The 20,385-nt window shown below is 41.7% G+C and overlaps 1 protein-coding gene across 2 annotated transcripts in view; it reads left to right on the top strand.

Moving 5' to 3' along the window:
* Positions 1–20,385, top strand: part of ankfn1b (ankyrin repeat and fibronectin type III domain containing 1b) — a 230,052-nt gene that overhangs the window by 36,839 nt on the left and 172,828 nt on the right. For both annotated transcript variants that reach the window (XM_080788869.1, XM_080788868.1), the window contains exon 3: positions 6,248–6,429. In XM_080788869.1, coding sequence (XP_080644995.1) covers positions 6,248–6,429 — 182 coding nt within the window. The remainder of the gene's footprint in view (positions 1–6,247; positions 6,430–20,385) is intronic.

The raw sequence follows: 20,385 nt of genomic DNA, 5'->3' as shown, positions 1-20,385 counted from the left end.
ACAAATGCCCTTTGAATTAGTTGCTCTCACACTTAAACAAACAAAACAAAAATAGCAGATGTACAAGCTCGCAGAGCTTTTATATCGGCTCTTTTTAATAGCCAATACAACATTCTAAAATAACACAGATGCTTTCCCATTTTCAAATATATATTTTTCCATGTTCCGCCCAAAAGACGTGCAACATCATCAGTGCAATGTCCATTAATGTTCATTATACCTGCCACATGAACACATCAATACAACCATTTCAGATAATGGTCCATAGATTGTGTGTAGGACGTTTCACGCAAATTCCTCAAAAAACCAGGCAGAACATCAGGTATAAGCGTTTTTTAAACTGCTCAAAGTGGTGGGAAGTCTGAGGGCGGAGCTTACTGGTCAAAGTGACAGATATGTTCCCCATGAGTCAAGGAACATGTGGAAACTAGTCCTATGAATTTTGGCCAAACGAGGCATGAGTTATGCCTGTTCAAAGGTTTCATTTTCAAAAAAATCACATAGCGCCCCCCTTTGACCAATTAGAGTAAGACTGGTTTCAGTGCTATTTGGCATGACCCTCTACCATACTGTAAAGTTGCATAAGCACATGACGCTGCATGTATGTATTACGGGCAAAAGAAGAATTTTCACAAAACGGCAATTTTCATTGGCTCATAAAACCTTAATTTCTTACTTTAAGTACTATACTTTCCCTTGTGTAGAACTTTTCGTGCATTTTGATCAAAGATCCTGGGAGGAGATGCATTTTAACTGATATAATATATAATAATATAATTCAAAATGGAGTGTGATCTAGAGGTCAGAGGTCAAAAGTAAGAGCACAAAACGGTATGAGGAGATGCATATGTGTGTCGAGGTTTCATTGCCGACGGTCAAACGGTTCATGAGCTATGGCGTTCAAAGTTTGCATTTTGAATCGAGTGCTATAGCGCCACCCTTTGGCCAATCGTTGTGGGCTTCGCATCCTCACCGTTTGGCATGGCCCTCTACCATATTTCCAAATATGCAAAACTAAGTCCTTTCAGGACTGCTTGGTCCTTTAATTACAGAACTGTATGAAATTAAAAACAATTAAATAAGAAATAAAAAATCACAACAGGGAATGTACAATGGCCTGGGGAATGTGGGGAGAGTACAGAATAAGCATCAAACGTTAAAGGGACACTTCACCCTTTTTGCAAAAAAATATATGTTAATGACGTTTAGAAGCTTTAGAACACTTTCCTGGGGGTCTTTATGTGTGTAATATGTGGTTTTAGATATTTTAGATTGTAGCAGTGAGCCTGTTGTCTCTGATGTCATGGACACTGGGCTCACTTCCTTCCTGGACTACATGTTGTCTCAGTAAGACAGATCTCCCCCCTATCCACAAGGAGGAGCAGTGCACCAAAGAATTATGGGAATTGTAGTCCAGGAAGGTAGTGAGACCAGTGTCCATGACATCAGAGACAACAGGCTCACTGCTACAATCTAAAATATCTAAAACCACATATTACACACATAAATACCCCCAGGAAAGTGATCTAAAGCTTCTAAATGTCATTAATATATATTTTTTTGCAAAAAGGGTGAAGTGTCCCTTTAAAGTAATCATATGCCTGTGAAATATTTGAATTGAAACAAGAGACATATAAATAAAATACATAAAAATAGGTAAAATATTCAGGAGATGTGAAGGCATGGGGATACAAAAGAATAAATGGCTCGAGGTGAAAAGAGGAGAGAGAAGAAAAAAAAAAAAGATAAATGAAATCAAAGATGCTACTAATCAGCCCTGGCCCCTTCTTGACAGCACACACACAGTCATACATACACTTAGCCTAGACACAGGGTAGCAAAACATTCCCACTGATTGAGATGAATGGCCAACTAACACAGGTCACGAATGAGTATGCAAGTGCCGTTTCCCCATGGCTGACTTTATCAGTTTGCTACAGGGATAAATGGCACCCTTATTATAGCCGTTGTGGTGGCTGCATGCTGGACTTGTACGCAAATGGACTCATCATGCACAAATTGCACAATTCATTTCCGTTTGTGTTTGGTCTTCAGCCTAGTTCGGACCAAATTGTGCTCAAAGTGTGCATACACCTGTAAGCCTGTGTCTCTGGGCTTCCTTCAGCACCATGGACAGATCCCACTATCTACAGTGACCAGCATCCAGCGTATCCCCCAGTCCCTTTCACCAGCACAAGCCAATCATCACTGGATGGCTGAATTCACATTCAAACAAGACTCGACACTTGAATACGACGGTTTAATTTGTAGTTTGAACATTCAATATCGCAGGGGCTTTAAATAGAAACCAAACCAGGCTCATGGCCCGAGAAAACACTGGCCTTCTTTTGTCTCTTCTGTTTGCTCCAGGCTATAAGGAAAATAAATGGTTTTGATTCATGAGATGCAAAAATGTTTTCACTTCGGGAAAAAGCCATTACTTGAAGGTCATTTTTTAACTGATCTAAAAGGTAGACAATACACTGAAAATTTTTAAATTGTAATTTGGTCAACCCACAATCTATGATATTTATTTTCGAAAAATAGTTTTGTGCTATGACTCCCCCCCCCCCCTCCCCTCATAAGTTGCAGTGTGGGAAAAGGTCAAGTTCGCAACATGTAGCCTGTGGATTATCTTGAGGATTAACTATTAGCCAATGGACGACACTCACAACGCACAACCAAGTAGCCTTATAACTCAGGCTTCGGGTTGAAGATAATTGGGCGAATGCCTGTGCAGAGAGCAGTAGACTTGTTTTAATTATCACTCAACAGCTGTTGCTGTTGCTCTGGGAGTTCTCCTCCGTACCTGGATAAGCCAGGGGACAAGTGTTCTGAAGCATGTCTCCATGGTGTTTATGGCTGTCTGAGTAGCAGTGATGATGGAAGAAGTACTCACATTGTTTACTGGAGGAAAAGTATCAATACCATGAAGTAGAAATACTCTGTTACGAGTCCTGTGTTCATAATAGGTAAAGGTGCATAAGAATCGGCATCAGAATGTACTTCAAGTACTCAATAATATGCAACATCTCAGCTTTTCAAAATGAATGATGTGTTGTGATCTTGTAGGTCTGTTATTTTCATATAGCCGAATTATATAGAGCGTCGCAGTCCAGCCCCCTTTCAGAACGACAAGGGCCCAGGAAATTATTCCCCATTCATTTTTCCCATAGACGTTTAAAGACGTTTACGCCATGGACAAAGCCAACTCTTGTTGTGACAAATCATGACAATAAACACAATGTTTTGGGGCGATCAAATAATTAGTAAGAAGAAAAACACCTTCTTCTTACTAATTATTTGATCTGCCCAAAACATTGTGGCGGCGATGAAACAGCAGCATTCAAGAAAGGTTTTCTTGCGAAAAAGCATGCCTCTACACACTCAATGGGGACAACTACAGTGTGTAAATACTTTACTTATAGGTGAGTTTATTGCTGTAGTTTGTTCAACAACTTAGATTGGAGACGTGTCGTGACGTCCATACAGTAGCAGTTTAGCATAACATAACCCTTAACATGAAAAGGGGCGTTCACGTTCACTGCTTTACTACTCCTCTACTCTCTCCTCTCCTCTTGTAGACAGAGTCGCTTAGCAACAGGATGCATGCAGGATGATGACTGAAGCCCAAATTGTGGGAGAATGGCCTGCCCATTCAACCCAGTGTGTTATAACCATGGTGTGTGTGTGTGTGTGTGTGTGTGTGTGTGTGTGTGTGTGTGTGTGTGTGTGTGTGTGTGTGTGTGTGTGTGTGTGTGTGTGTGTGTGTGTGTGTGTGTGTGTGTGTGTGTGTGTGTGTGTGTGTGTGCGGGCGCATTTGGTAGACTGTGTTTATTAAGTGAGCATTATCTCTGTACAGGTGAGCATGTCTCATCGTCATCATCAACATTCGAGTGCCCTCGAGATCTGAGACGCTGGTCTGTTGCTCATCGCCACACCACGTTCATTCACAGTCCGTCCTGTGTCTCTCCTCAGAACATCTGGAAATGTGAGTGGTCTTGTTCCTCTTGATGGGCAGCTTAGTCTCCACAGAAGAATATGTCCAGCAAAGCGGAGTCTTCTTTGTGAACAACTGCGTGGTCTGTGGGCTCGTATAAGCCTCAGGAGATGAACGCCCATGCCTTACATAGTTCCGGGTCACCCTTGGGCAAGGTGTAGCACCTGTACGCCTCCCCCATCTGGGTTACAGCTGCTGCCTTGTAGTGAGGCCCTGGAAGGTCAAAGGCTATACGGGACCTCCCCTGACAAGAAAAGGGTGTCTGAAGAAGCAAGATCATGAAGACACAACAGACAAACACAAGTGTATTGTCTACACGCATCCAATAATCTATAGTCTCCTTCTTATGATCACCAATACAACGCCACCCCTCATCTTCAGATCCAAATTCTCTATTCACTTTGCTGTGATCACCCACTCCTCTCCTGTTATTCACTAATCCTGGCTCAGAATGTAACATCTGTAGCAGAGAGTTTTTAGCTGACACTGCACAGACATGATACTGCAGATTTGCTGACTTGGAGATGGCTGTGTCAGGTTATCATTTAGCCGCTTAAGGGTTATTTATACTTGGTTTCCCACTGGTGTTGCTCAACAAAAATAGCAGACACTGTGGGGTTATAACTCAGGCTTCAGTGATGAATGACCTGCAGCCATCCCATACATCTTGGGCTGCTCAGCAGAACGAAGGCATCCTCACAGAGCTTAAAGACAGTAATGTCTAATGTTCTATGAATAGGGCTGTAGTTCACTTCACTTAAGCAGAATTTGTGGCGGAAATGAAATGTTGCATGCTAGATGCTAGAATTAAATCATTAATATTTTTCATTCTGTGAAGTGCCCCATTATTTTCTCCATACAGTTATTTCTCTGGGCATTTCTGCCAAATCTGAGAGACAGGAAAAATAGGACCAGAGCTTTGGATCAGATTTGGACCCGGGCCAATGCAGGAAGGATTATAATCCTATTTATGTGATTTGTACTCAAGAGGGCCTTAGCTACCATGCAGGGTAACCAGCAATACAATAACGCATGTACTGTAACCTTATTTTCACTGGAAGCTACATCCACTCCTGAATTTTGAAGTTCCGGTAATCACAAAAAAGTGCATGCATTGTCTTTTTCTCGACCTCCTCCCTTCCCCGCTGGGAAGGGGGTAGAGCCTTGCCTTTCATCTCTATCTACATTTGCTCAACTTTGAAATAGAAGAATCAAGCAGATTAAAAAGGATTGCACAATGCAGACACGCCTGTAGCAATATATTATAAAAAGTTAATATGCATGAACGATGAGCTAAGCAGCAGAGGAAAACAGTGCAGCACTGGCTCGGCTTGGAGGCCCTGGACATGGACCTGGGTTTTCAAGCTGCGGATTCATTCACCTCATTCACTCAGGTGGACATATGTATTCTGTCATATCACCACTGTGGCCCACATGTCACGCAAGCAGTCCTCGACGTCAGAACGCTTCTCACTCAGACTCCTGATTCACAAATTCTGTTTCATTGAGCTTGCTTCCATCAGATCTGGTCATAATTACCAACAAGAAGAGAGAGGGGCTTGCTTTGATGTCAGAGAACTGTGGCCAGACTCTGGGACCGTATGGTTACTAGTGCTACTTAAGTATAGTCTGGACTTAGAAAATGACATGATGAAAGATCTTTGAATGAGAAAAAGTAATGAAAGCAGTTAAAGCATAAACCTGATTTAAAAGACCTGATCAGAGCCAAATCTCCCCAAATTTTGACTGTTATGTGTATTGCTGTCTTTTGACTGCCGGCATTGCTCTCTTCTCTGGTGTATCTTGTGTGTTGTCTGTTGATTGGTATCGCATTGGTTGTGGCTGCTATACAGGCTAAGTTATTGTTATTGATCATGCTTCTAAATGGTCCTCCGTTATGCTGAGGTGGGACTCTGGGAGTAATTTCATTATCGATCAGTATACTTGTCGGCTTGTCGGCTTTTGTGAATAAGCTGTGTATGTGTGTGTGTGTGTGTGTGTGTGTGTGTGTGTGTGTGTGTGTGTGTGTGTGTGTGTGTGTGTGTGTCTCTATGTCCACATCTATCGACTGTACCTGTGCTCCTCTTCTCCCCGACAGTGTGTAGTGTTTACACCGTTGAGAAAACGGTGAAATCCACCTCAAAACAGAGTAATTAAAATGAAATCGATAAATTATTTTCTCAAATGGAACCCGCGGCGACCTACTGTAAGCTGATCTCTTGTTGGCGTACGCCTTTGCCCCAGCAGGTCGCTGGAGAGGAAGCTGCAGAGGCCACTGCTGGCTAAGTCCCGCACCCTGCCCAGCATCCCCCAGTCCCCTACGGTCTCCAGGGTCCATCACACTGACCTGGTTGGTGGAAGTCCCCCACGAAGGAGGAACCCGCCCCCTGCCACCAACCCTCCTAAAGCCTGCACGCTGCCGCCAGCAGGTAAGGACTCACCAGCTGTAGGGTAGCTTACACTTACACAGTGTAGCCCACTGTGGGTTTTTTTTATCCCACGATTTTGCAACCCATTTTTTCACCCAGTGTCAATTGTCTAATGTAATCCTAGGCGCTTCACTTCCTCTGCCAACCTTGGGGGGCAGCGGACTGACCTCATGCTTCGTTCTATGCATGAGGAGTCCAAGCTGCTTCTTTTCACCTGACGGGAGAGTTTCCCCGGCCGGACGTAGCGCGTGGAAGGAACACGTTATTCCGACCAGTTCTGATTTCCATATAACAGATTTAGTTTAGTTTTGGGTCCCGGGCAAATGTCTAATCTCTTTTATGTCTTATGGGTCTTGACTTGAAAAGTTGGGGAACCACTTGACTGTAGCCTATTCGACGTATTCGTGCAGTGTTTTTGTATCCTTATAATCAAAGCAACACATTACTGTGGATTGTGCCCTTGTTTTCTTTTTCATATGAGCGCTGTTATAATAATTCCACAATACTTTAGGCTGCAGCACAACTGCCTCCGCTTGTGACAATCTCACTTTTGCTTTTAGAAAGAGTATAATCCTCATACGTGCACAGCAAGAAGAATGTCTTATTACCTGTCACGCTAGAGCCTGCTCACCTGCTTTCCCCAAGGTTTTTTTCCCTTCGTATTACGGAAGCTCTGAGTCATCTCACAAGATGTTTTGTTTGTTCAGTGAAGACACCTGTCAACAAAGATTAGCAGGAACTGCCCCCCCTCCCCACCCGCACCTGTGTCTGGGATCAAATTCTTGTACTGTCTCAGCTGTCTTCATTTCTTTGCTTTCTCTTCTCCTTATCGCACTAAAGGCTTTAGGTGTTTTGACTAGCTTCAATTAGCACTGCAATTATTAACGGATTAAATCTATTAAATTTTATTACTAAATTAGTGGCCAATGAACTCAATGATCGCAACAAATTGTGCTGACGTGGCGTTCTCACTTTCCGTACATATGCTGAAGGTTGCACAAATGCACAATGACGGCAGCAAAACAAAATGGCACAATACATTGCTGCGCTCTTAGGAATGAATTTCCGGTATTCTTCTTTATTGTCTTTATCGTTTTTATTGCTATTTTAGAAAATACCTAAAACTACATTTAGTAAAGGAAGTAGATAATTAAGAGCCATAGTCTGATTAACCGTTTCAATAATCGTCCAAAAATAATCATTTGCTGCAGCCTTTAGTCTTAACATTTGGGATGACAATGCAACAATGTCAATTTAGAACACTTATTTGCTTGGTAATAGCACAATATGGAACTGGACAACAGCCTGACTGCTAGCCTATTGTGTTTATCTTTTATTGCAGAGTGGTTTCGTCATGTGGTTGTTTTGATATGTTAAATACAACCTGTCGACAGAGCAGCTTACCATTTTCAATTTGTAATGGGGTAAGCAGACGCTTTTCCACTATTTCCAGGTAGAGAATTGTCCATTTTATTCCAGCTCATTTTCTTTCCTAAATAGCTCAGCTGTGCTTTTCTCACCTGAAATGACGAGAGGGAGCTGTTTGGGCTTTTTCCACGATATCCTCAGGGTACCCTAGCTATTTGTCACCACAATTCACAGCCTGTCTTTGTGAGCTACAGTGGCCCGATACAAAAAGACACATTTTTGCAGAAACGTGATTTAAGTGGTTGATACTTTCTCCCAACGGGGAGTGAACTACTGTGACTGCTATGAGAGGGAAGGCTGTGAGAGGGAGGCCTAGGCCTCTGAGGCATGTCTACCTCTACCTCGTCATTTGCTTCTTGAGATATATATTTTTTGTGTGTGTGTGTGTGTGTGTGTGTGTGTGTGTGTGTGTGTGTGTGTGTGTGTGTGTGTGTGTGTGTGTGTGTGTGTGTGTGTGTGTGTGTGTGTGTGTGTGTGTGTGTGTGTGTGTCGCTTTCGGGGCCATTGGTGGCGATGTCTAGAAAAGTTGCCATTGCAGATGCCAAAACATTTGCAAAGCACGGTTGGAGGATTCAAGCTGGAGGAGGAGTCCACCAGGGGGGCTTTAACCAAAGCTTGTCAGGTGTGCTCCTTTGATATGCGCCTCCTCTGAAACGATGAAAGACGTGGCCAGCTGTGTCAGCGGGAGCTCGCACGGCACAGGTACACGTCTCCTGTCTGTCTCACGCTGTTTTAGAAGTGAAACCTGTTAGTCCATGGGCCATATGAGATGTGACAATACCGAAAGGTGGCAAAGGCTACTTATCATTTTTGAGAAGCTCTATGTCTGTAGATAATATTTTGGTATGATAACCCTTCCTAAGTGGTAGCTAAATTGGTGTTATCAGCTGATAAAGGTACCCTCCCCCATAAAAAATGCCATTTTAGATACAGGTGCATATCGTGATATTGGCTCATTTTCAGGACATATGTCAATATGGTTTGCTATAGTGTTTGCAATCATTTTGAAGAGGACACTTTAAGCTTTCATTCAAGCCCTTTTGTGTGTATGTGGGACAAGTACAGTGGTTACCAGTGCTCTTCAAACTTAGAATAAAATATTTTTTACACAATATTTTCCTAAATCATATTCTTTCTTTTAGTTCTGTGCCATCAAGAAATATCAGTGACACAAAACACAGAATCTGGAATACTGATATGACTCTAAGGATTCAGGAAATGTATAATTTACCTACAATATTTTGTTCTAGGGGGGTGATTTTCAGCTTTATATTAAGCAATCAGTTTTAATGTGATCAGACCATAATTGCAGCAGATTAAGTCAATATATCATAAGAATCGTTCACTTGATGATACAAGCACCAAATTTGGCACACAAGTGCTTCAGAACCTAATCTCTCAGAAAAGTACGTTGTCCACTTTAAAAAAAAAATGGCCACCATTTTTCAAGATGGCCGCCTTTTAAAATGGTTTTAAACAGTGTTTGAACTATAGTTTGATTGAATAATCCTATTCTGATGGCCTATACATCAAAATGTATGTTTCTGAGTATGAGAAATCCAATTCTGCATTTAGCAAATCAAAATTATTTAATATTATGATGATACAATGGGAATTAAACGATAAAGTGGGGCAGATTAAGTCCATATTCCATAATAATCCTTCATGTGGTGGTACAAGCATCAGATTTGGCACAATTGATGTCCAGGATGTACTTCCTAAAAAAAGTACGTTATCCAGCTGAAAATCCAAGATGGCCGCCAGTTTACAAGATGGCCACCTTGTCAAATGTAGAACTTTAATGAACAGAAATGTGTGATCCACACATTGATCCAAACATCAACATGAATATATTCTGACTGGAAGAACTCAATGGTGTCAATTTAATTCCAATATGGCCGCCGGTTTTTAAGATGCAACTCAAAATTTGCGTTTTCGGAAGCTGTCCGATCACAGATATTGTTGAAAGGCAACATCACCATTCATTGAAATGCTGTGATCAAGCTTTATTGGTTTGTAATTGTGTATATAAAAGTGATGTCAAAGCACAACCAGGGGCCTATTTCACGTAACTTGGATTAGCGATTAAACCCGGATTTAACAGATATTCTGGTTTATTATAGCCTGGATCAGCGATTAACCGGTTTCATGAAAACTGGTTAATCTTGCCAAATTAACTTGGCCAGTTAACCTGAATATGTTGAGGCTTGATTCGGTTTCATGAAAGCAATGCCACATTAGTTCCCATGGAAAATAATTCTTTGGACTTAACCTGCTCCGGACCAGGCTAACAGCAAGGTTTAACCTAATCCTGATGTCTTTACTGTTCATTATAAGCAGTCAATCTGATCACAAACCAATGATGTTTTCCACACTTATTCAATTATTATGGGTTTATGTTGCCTTATTTTTATCGGTCTGCATTAAAGGACTAATTTAAGCACTATAGAAAATCAAAGAACCAAAATATACGTATAGGCTACACAACTTCATGACAGCTTGTGAGCTTGTAGATCAGCTACTTTTGGTGAATGTTCCCCAGAATAGGTTTGCTGTCGTGCAAGTGGTTAAGAATATATTATATATATATAAATATTACCATTACTCATTGTTTTACAACACATTACCATTTTAACATTTCACCCACTATTGAACCCATGACCCACGGTTCACCAGTCTTGTCGAAGTTACTCGACAAGATCATTGTGATCCTGGCTCGCTAAATCCACCCATTCTAAGCCTCGCTTGGCTTTAGTGGAACGGAATAAACCAGGCTGTACAGGATTTAACAAGCCTGGTTTTGGTTTAAACTCAGCATGGGGTCCAGTGTCTGCTTGTAGCGTACTAGCTGTAGTTGTGGTTTACTAACTGTTGTAGTGGTGTACTCACTGTAGTTTGTAGTATACTTTAGTGTCTAAATATTAATAATAATAATATTAAGCCCCTGTATATATGTGTCAGTGTGGGAGAGCTGAGACAAGGATAACAGGGATTCAGTTACCTGGATGGTGTACAGATCGCACAGGACTTGCACTGGATGAACGGTCGTGCTAGGTGTAGGGCACCAGATGAATGGTCAGGCTATAGGTGTAGGGCACCAGATGAATGGTCAGGCTATAGGTGTAGGGCACCAGATGAATGGTCGTGCTAGGTGTAGGGCACCAGATGAATGGTCAGGCTAGGTGTAGGGCACCAGATGAATGGTCAGGCTAGGTGTAGGGCACCAGATGAATGGTCAGGCTATAGGTGTAGGGCACCAGATGAATGGTCAGGCTATAGGTGTAGGGCACCAGATGAATGGTCAGGCTATAGGTGTAGGGCACCAGATGAATGGTCAGGCTAGGTGTAGGGCACCAGATGAATGGTCAGGCTAGGTGTAGGGCACCAGATGAATGGTCAGGCTAGGTGTAGGGCACCAGGTGCTTCAACCTAGAAGCATCCCATATTTCAATGTGCTTTGATGTTTTCTACGGTTGGGTGGTAAAAGGATCTAGCCCTCAGCCTTTAACCGTATAACACAAGATGTTCCGCTACTAAAACTGATTGGAGGAAGTGTTTCCTCTGTCAAACAGATACGAAAGTTGAAGTTGAAGTCTTCCCGTATTTCAGGCAATACACCTGTGCTGCCCATCATGTTAGACTCATCCAGATTGGATGATGGAGGTGGCAGTGAGGATACATTGAGGCAAAACAGTACAAAGTATCACAAAATATTTCGGGCAAATGTTTAGCAACTGAAACTCCAGCATTCCACTAAGAGAGCAGCTGATTGAGATGCTGCCTCATGGAAAACGTTTTCGCAGTCTCGAAGCCACTGGAAATAGACGCAAATAAGCTTCTTTCCCCAAACAATCAGATACATGAACGAACTGATAAGAACCAAGGAGAAAGGGAAACATGCACATCTACATATGTAATGTTACTTATTACTTTGTTGCTTGAATATTATTCTATCTATGCCACTGCATTTTGTCTGTAAGGAAGCCAAACAAAAATAAGTTTGACTCTTATGTACCTGTACACAAGATGTAACAAAGTCCAACCTTGAACCATGATCTAGGTTCAAGCATCTGGTGCCCTACACCTAGCACGACCGTTCATCCAGTGCCATTTAAGTCCTGTAGGATCTGTACACCATCCAGGTAACTGAAGCCACACTGGCACATCTTGTCAATTCAGGTGCGGCTATCAACTACAATACTACAACTAACTAAACTTCTAGTGGAGATATATACAGGGGCTAATTAGCATTTAGGACACTAAAGTATACAACAAACTACAGTGAGTACACTACAACAGCTAGTACGCTACAAGCAGACACTGAACCCCATGCTGAGTCTCACAGCAGTGATGTCACCAGTATGTCCTCATGGTTGTGCTTTGACATCACTCTTATATACAACATTACAAACCAATAGAGCTTGATCACAGCATTTCAATGCATGATCAACAAATGATGTTGCCCTGCTTCAACAATATCTATGATCAGACAGCTTCCGAAAAAGCTAATTTTGAGACCCGTAATAGCTGCATCTTGCAAATGCTAAATGCAGAATTGGATTTCTCATACTCAGAAATATACATTTCGATGTATAGGCCATCACAATAGGATTATTCAATCAAACTATAGTTCAAACACTGTTTAAAACCATTTTGAAAGGCGGCCATCTTGAAAAATGGTGGCCATTTGTTTTTTTTAAGTGGACAACGTACTTTTCTGAGAGAGTAGGTTCTGAAGCACTTGTGTGCCAAATTTGGTGCTTGTATCATCAAGTGAACGATTCTTATGATATATTGACTTAATCTGCTGCAATTATGGTCTGATCACATTAAAACTGATTGCTTAATATGAAGCTGAAAATCACCCCCCTAGAACAAAATATTGTAGGTAAATTATACATTTCCTGAATCCTTAGAGTCATATCAGTATTCCAGATTCTGTGTTTTGTGTCACTGATGTTTCTTGATGGCACAGAACTAAAAGAAAGAATATGATTTAGGAAAATATTGTGTAAAAAATGTTTTATTCTAAGTTTGAAGAGCACTGGTAACCACTGTACTTGTCCCACATACACACAAAAGGGCTTGAATGAAAGCTTAAAGTGTCCTCTTCAAAATGATTGCAAACACTATAGCAAACCATATTGACATATGTCCTGAAAATGAGCCAATATCACGATATGCACCTGTATCTAAAATGGCATTTTTTTATGGGGGAGGGTACCTTTATCAGCTGATAACACCAATTTAGCTACCACTTAGGAAGGGTTATCATACCAAAATATTATCTACAGACATAGAGCTTCTCAAAAATGATAAGTAGCCTTTGCCACCTTTCGGTATTGTCACATCTCATATGGCCCATGGACTATGTGGGCATATTGACGATTCAAGGAGACGTCACAGAGGCTGTCTGAAGACCACACTCTGTGCGGACACAGATAGCTTTCATCTCTGCCATGGGTGAGCCCTTATTTTTCATGGCAGAAGCCGATATAGGGGCATGATTACCTAACCATGCAAATCGTATATATATATATTTGTAATGACACCGCCGCCTTCGACATTCTGTTCCTTCGTGGAACATAAGGTGGGTAGCATCTGCATCCAGTAACTCCAGTGCCATCCTGTCGGGGTGTGTAGGTGTGGGTCGGGGGTGTTGATAGCAGTCAGATGTGAAACAAACTGCCACTCCTGGCACGTAGCGTAGGTGGAACCCACAGTTATCAACAAGCCATCGGCCCTGGCTCAGGGACAGAGTGAGCGCCATCTCATATCACTCAGATGACCTCACTCAAGGACGCCCCACCCCCACCCCCTTATCTCACTACTGTCCACAATCCTAGAGATGGCGGCGGCCTTTACTGAGTGTGTAGAGAGGCTGTCTGGTAATCAGAAGGTCCCCGGCTGTCAATGTCTGTGTGTCCAAGAGTCCCTGACACCTAACTTTTCTCCTGTGCGCTCATCAAGACCATCAAAACATCAGCTGGGTGACGCCGTAACTGAATTGCCTCTTTGGGATTAACAAATGTCTCTGATCTTGAGCTGTCACCTTGTGATCATCCTTATCCTTCATTCTTCTTCATTCTTATCTTTTTCTTCATTCTTATCCTTCATTCCTTCAGCCACCTCTCCCCTTCTGCCTGCTTGTCGCTTGCCTCACTTGGGGTGGAGGGGGGAAATTAAACAAAGTCAATAAGTGTAGTAGGGGAAATAGAAGTAAACTAGAACTGCACTTTGTTGAGTGCCTACACAAGTATAGTAGGCCATAAATGGCCTACTAGTGCCCAAGCAGAGCGTGCAAGTACTGTCGACGCTAAAAACTTTCAAATCTCAGCCTCTGTGAAATATTGGTGTCAATATTGAGATATTAGGTTTAGCTATGTGCTACGTCAGAGGTTCTCAACCTGTGGGTCGCGAGGTGGCTAGATAGTTAAAAAAAGATTCCAACTTGTGTTGACCACAAAGCTGGTCTTCATCATGGGGCTGCACACATATTTAATTTATAATGTAAAAAGAGTTTTAAATAGGGCATGCACACATATCCTATTTATAATGCAAATACAGTCATGAATACTATATTTGATCTTGGCATCCAGGCTCTGACACATATTACTCCCCACTCAGCACAATTAGAAGACAAACCCCACATGGGAGACAGGCCTACTGGTGGACCACCTGCGGTGCAAGACACACATATCGTGTAAATGTCAGGATACGACCTAAATATCTAAATACCTGTTTCCTGGTTGGGGGTGGATGTGGGAGTTGCCACTCATTACATAATGACCCAGCTGTGAATGCCAAGAGGAGTTATGCAAGCAGAACATGAGGACATGAAAGACTGACCGAGATATAAAAGCATCATGTTATAAAAGGCACAGAGAATTGCAGAAGCAACATTGTTATTATTATTGTTTATTTGATATGGACATCACAATCACATTGCTCATTGCACAAGTGCAATTCGTAGATGCATTGCGTACAGTTAGCACAAGTGCTAATTTTCACCACCTGTCCACAGGAGACTTTTCTAAAAATACATTAACACTTTAGTTTAAAAAAAACCCAAATGAGTACAAAAAAATCACACCCGTGTGAACTGAGTGTTGCAACTCCCCTCTCCCCCCCCCCTCCTCTCTCGCTCTCTCTGTCTCTCTCTCATTAGCAGGCAACAGTGCAGCACTATCTCTCTCTCTGTTTCTGGCACAACAGCGCCCCTACTGGTACTCATAGTCATACTGGTGCTCATAGTCACATAGGTAGGTTAACGTCACATAGGTACATATAGGTGAACACGGACATTGCTGTTCCTTGGAGTGGTTGCACCACTCAAAAAAGGAATATACAGTAAACTAATAATATTCTCAGAGCCATGTAAACCAAATGAGTAAAGAAGTGGTGCAAAGGACGTCACCTGTGAGAGAAACACTTCCATGTTGATGGTGGATTACTGAGTGGACAAACTATGGATTCTTTGCTATTTGTATCCCTAGAGTTTGTATTTGATTTATTATCAGCGACTTCAGTGTTAATGAACTGAACTGCTAAACAAGCATCGACATGGAGGAGACAGCTGGGAGAGTGCCGACAGATAAAAGGGGGGAGCTATGACGAGTCGATGTTGCGTAAATGTATAGGCTGCAATTACTCTGGTCCATGACAGCTAAGCTAACCGCGTCTTAACCATAGACTGTAAAAAGGTCTTAAACAAAATGCACAGGCCTGAAGCTAGACAGCCAGTGGCGATTCATCAGATTATTACATGAATGCCCTGCAGGGTTTCGCTTTGGCCCGCTGTGATACAGTATGTGAAAGCAATAGTGGAATAATGGAATTATAGGTGAACTTAAACAAGACTGCAAAGGTACATGGTGGTGGATGCTGATACGATCGTCCGGCCAATAAATAGGGCTCTATACGTGACTCATTACTAGGCTCAATTAAAATATCTCTACAGCTATAACCCCAGAGGTGCACTGCATAGACAACTGGCATTTAGCTCACAAAGACATCAACCTAAGAGTCATTTTTTAATTGCCTAATTGTAGAACTAGTTTGATGCATAGAACATTGAAATACCACGCAATGACGCCATGAAACTTATTAGCTTCTTTTCTAATTGACAAAGGGAGCTTCAGGTGACTTCCCGGCATCATTTCTCAGTAGATGTTAATTGTTGCAGGTCCCTGCAGTACAATACTTAAACCATCATTCTGCACTAGGATAGAACAATATCGCTGTATTATGATCTGTCTCACAAACGCAATGCTTATACTTCCAAGATATACAGGTAAAAATGGTAGTAGTAGTAGTGTGTGTGTATACACACACACACACACACACACACACACACATTTGAATTATTTTATTTGGATCTGCACAAGAGGCGTAATACAATAGACCCAAACACTGATCAGAATTAGGTTATACATTATATGGTCCAACCAGATATAGCTGCTGCACATGCTTAACACACAGAGGGAAAAGAAGAGAAAAAAAGAATATATATAGCACATTGTTGACATACTATTACTTGACACTACTAGACAGGATGTTTGTTTTGGGGTTTTTTAAGCCACCTAGGGATAAATGAAACGCCTTCTCTAGACAGACAGACTGCCCATAGTAGCTGAGACAGAACAGTATTTAGCCAGCTTTTTTGCATTTGTTTTTAGCAATCCACCCAATTGCAAACCCCTGAGCACAATTTTATGGACATGGCCCAGACTTCCAAATACAAGGACAATAAGTTGACAGTTATATCCCAAGGCCCCACACACACACACACACACACACACACACACACACACACACACACACACACACACACACACACACACACACACACACACACACACACACACACACACACACACACACACACACACACACACACACACACACACACACACACACACACACACACACACACACACACACACACACACACACACACACACACACACACACACACACACACACACACAGCATTTATATATAATCTGTGAAGATCTGTGATATTGAAAAGACCTTGGTTGTGATCATCTATAATTACTGTAGCCTATTCTTTACACGTCTTGGGTGCATTTACACTTGAGTGTATTTTCTTATCTAGATATAATCTGGATAGTCAAAACTCTTACGCATGAAACAACCAGGTGTAATGGTAGGGTAGTAATTAACCACTTAGTTTCAACTCAGCCTCCCTGTGATAAAGACAGAATACTTGTTCATTTTCTGTTTGGCATAACCTAATTTCATACTCCGTATTCCCACATGTCGGTATTCAGTCATTATCCAACAGTTTGCTGTTTAACTATGCCGGCTAAGTTAGCAATCAGTTGATCTTGACTTCTACCGTTTTATATGCATATATTCATTCATTTCATTTAATCATTTGGACACTGGACAGAGACAATTGGTTGGTCAACATACTTTTATTTCTTTCAAAGTCAAACAGTTTTGAGTTACCAGTACTATGTTGTCAAACACCCACTACTCACACCATCCTCATTTCCTGGTCAAAGTTCCACAAAAGAGTCACTACTGAATCCACTGCTCCTTTTATAGGTGGAGGATTCAATTGGGTTGCACCATGTTGCAGGGGTGCATGGGTCTGGTAATACATACTATTTAGTATGGTTACAACGGGACGGGTTGTTTAAAACCTGGTTGTTAATTATTTTAGGATTGACAAGTGTGCTGTAAATGTTTTGAAATGTTTTCTGGGTTACATGTTCACTAGTTGTGTAAGTGAGTGTTTTGGGGAAACCTGTCTCTAGACAGATGGTATGGGCCACTAGTGAGAGGCCTGAGTTCATGTTCATGTAGTCACTTCATGGTGAGACATGGGAGGAGAGGGGGCACAATGCGGGAAGCTCTGCCCTAGGACAGTGTAGGGACTGGTAATGTCCACACTGGATGCATGAATTTAAGCATGTAATTTAATGTTGTTATTTTCATTTTATTTGAAAGTTATAGTTTATTTTTGTGAAACATATTTTCCTGAGAAATAAACCTTTGGCAACGATGGAGATCTTTTGGTATGTCATTTTTCTGTGCACCTAGCCCTCATCAAACGGACTCATTTACACTCCCTATTCTGGGCATGTTATTATAGCTGAATATTTAACAAAGAATTCAAAGCTAAAACAATTTTCAAAGCTTATAGCATGTCGTGAAGCAATGTGCTTGTGAGCTTCTAATATTGCTACTATGCGTCGTACGACAAAGTACTGAATAAGTGGTATAAAATGTCCACACAGCGATAATTGCTTTAATGAGGTTTCTCAAGCATGGCTTTCTTTTGTCTTCATTTCTCTCCTTCTGTCTGTGTTTGACTGTTTACCGCTTTCTCTCTCTTTCACTCTGCTCTTGTCATTGTGAATGCCGGTGAAAAAAGCTAGGGGCGGCAGTGGCTCTGGGGCAGAGTGGCTGAATGGTAACCGCAAGGTTGCCAGCTCGAACCCGGTCTCCCCCAGAGTTAGTGTCGAAGTCGAAGACACTGAACCCCTGATTGCTCCTGATGTGCTGGTTGGTGCCTTGCATGGTTTCCGCCGCCATTGGTGTATGAATGTGTGTGTGAATGTGTGAATGTAATGCACAATCTATGTAAAGCGCCTTGGATAAAGGTGTAATATAAATGCACCATTTACCATTTATATTTTTTCCCATAAATGTTTTTTGTAAAACATGAAGATTGAACATTGAAGAGTGTTTACTTGAGTGGTAAAGCGGTTCTTTGTATATCTAGGACGAAAAAGACAGTTTTTCCTTCTTGATATTAATATTAGACCTAACATCTGCTGTAGTATTGAGGATATTCCAATGTTTAATATCCTAGACACAGATGTTCTCATGGAAAACCTCTCTCGTGTACATAACATGATGACCAAGCGCTTAGCGGGTGATTAGAAACAATTTCCTGTGTCGATGTTGTCTTTGAGTGCCTCTGGGAGTTTGGCTAAGCCCGCGCCGCCTTATGGAATCCGTGCTCTAAGACACTTTCCCTTTTTTTAATTTTTATTCAGTTTATACGGTGCACTTGAGTGGGTCAACACAGCATGGGGCAACAAGAAAGTGGAATATAAACGTCCTTGAGAGGAATGGAACCTCACTTTCCTCCCTGCCTCTGATTTGATCTTTCTCTGTCTCTCTCACACACTCTGTCTTGCACTCTGAATTATGTATATTCATCTATTTGTGGCAGTGGTGGAAGTACATTTACTTAAGTACTGTATTTGAATGAAATTTTGAGGTCTTTTTTTTCTTTACTTGAGAATTTCCAATTTTCAGTACTTTCTCTTCTCAATGTACAGGGCCTTAGTCCTACTCCTCCTCCCAGCCAACACTCCCCCTGACAGGTAGTTACCCCCCCCCCCCCAGAGAGGACATACAGGGCCTTAGTCCTACTCCTCCTCCCAGCCAACAGGTAGTTACCCCCCCTTTTGATGTACATCAAAAGCACTCCCCACTGACAGGTACATACATTAGGCAAGAAGAAAAAATCATGGCAATACATCATATACTGTACATAAAAAAGTAAGCAAGAACGTAACAGTGGAATGTCTATATAATGAAACTATGCATATATACTATATAGTGCTATTTCTATAAATGCTATCCAAGTTACATAAGTTGAGCCTTTGCATACGCCTGTAAGGTCGTGCGGGCTAGGGCAAGTCCTACGGGCCAAGATGGAGTCTGAAGAGGTGGGTTTATACATTTAGGCAATTTGAAAATAGCCGATCTAGAAGCTCACAATGCATCACAATGCGACTCATTGTGAGTTTATAGATAAGCTATTTTCAAAAGATGTTTATACATTTGAAAACTTGAAATGGCACATTCTGCATAATGAGCAATTTAACTTTTAGTACTTTAAGGGCATTGTGATACTTTTGTACTTTCACTCAAGTACATTTTGATTTACAAACTTTTACTTGCAACGGAGTAGTTCTACATTGCAGTATTGATACTTTTACTTATGTAAAAACTTTGAGTATTTTTTCCGCCACTGCTCTTCTCGCTGATCAACTCTATGTGGTGGAATTAGCATCAAATCCCTTCACTCTACATCTCAAGGCCCTAATCGCTCTAATCCAGCCAAGCGCCATATACCTGCCACCACTTCTAATGATAGCAACACACTCCGCCAAAAAACCCAGACGGCTCCTTCTCTCCAAGTGCCATTTCAATCCTCCGACTCAAAGCCTTTCTTTTTCCGTCTCTCTCTCTTTTCTGTGTCTCTCTCTCTGTCCCCACCCCCCTTGTATCAAATTGACAGAGAATCTGGTCGTTGTTGCCTAGCAACCTCTGTCATATATACTGTACACCACGGTTCCGCCTCTATATCGCTCTCTCTCCCTCTCTCTCCACACACACACACACACACACACACACACACACACACACACACACACACACACACATACACACAGTATTATACCGTAATGCCTCAGTGACTTCACATATTATTTTTTCATTCAAGTTGTTTAATATCTGACTTCCGTCCTATCAGGGTTG

This window comes from Protomyctophum bolini (genome assembly GCF_963924005.1).
Source record: "Protomyctophum bolini genome assembly, chromosome: 18".
Lineage (NCBI taxonomy): Eukaryota > Metazoa > Chordata > Actinopteri > Myctophiformes > Myctophidae > Protomyctophum > Protomyctophum bolini.
The sequence above is the reverse complement of the archived record's forward strand: the minus strand, read 5'-3'. Positions and strand labels throughout refer to the sequence as shown.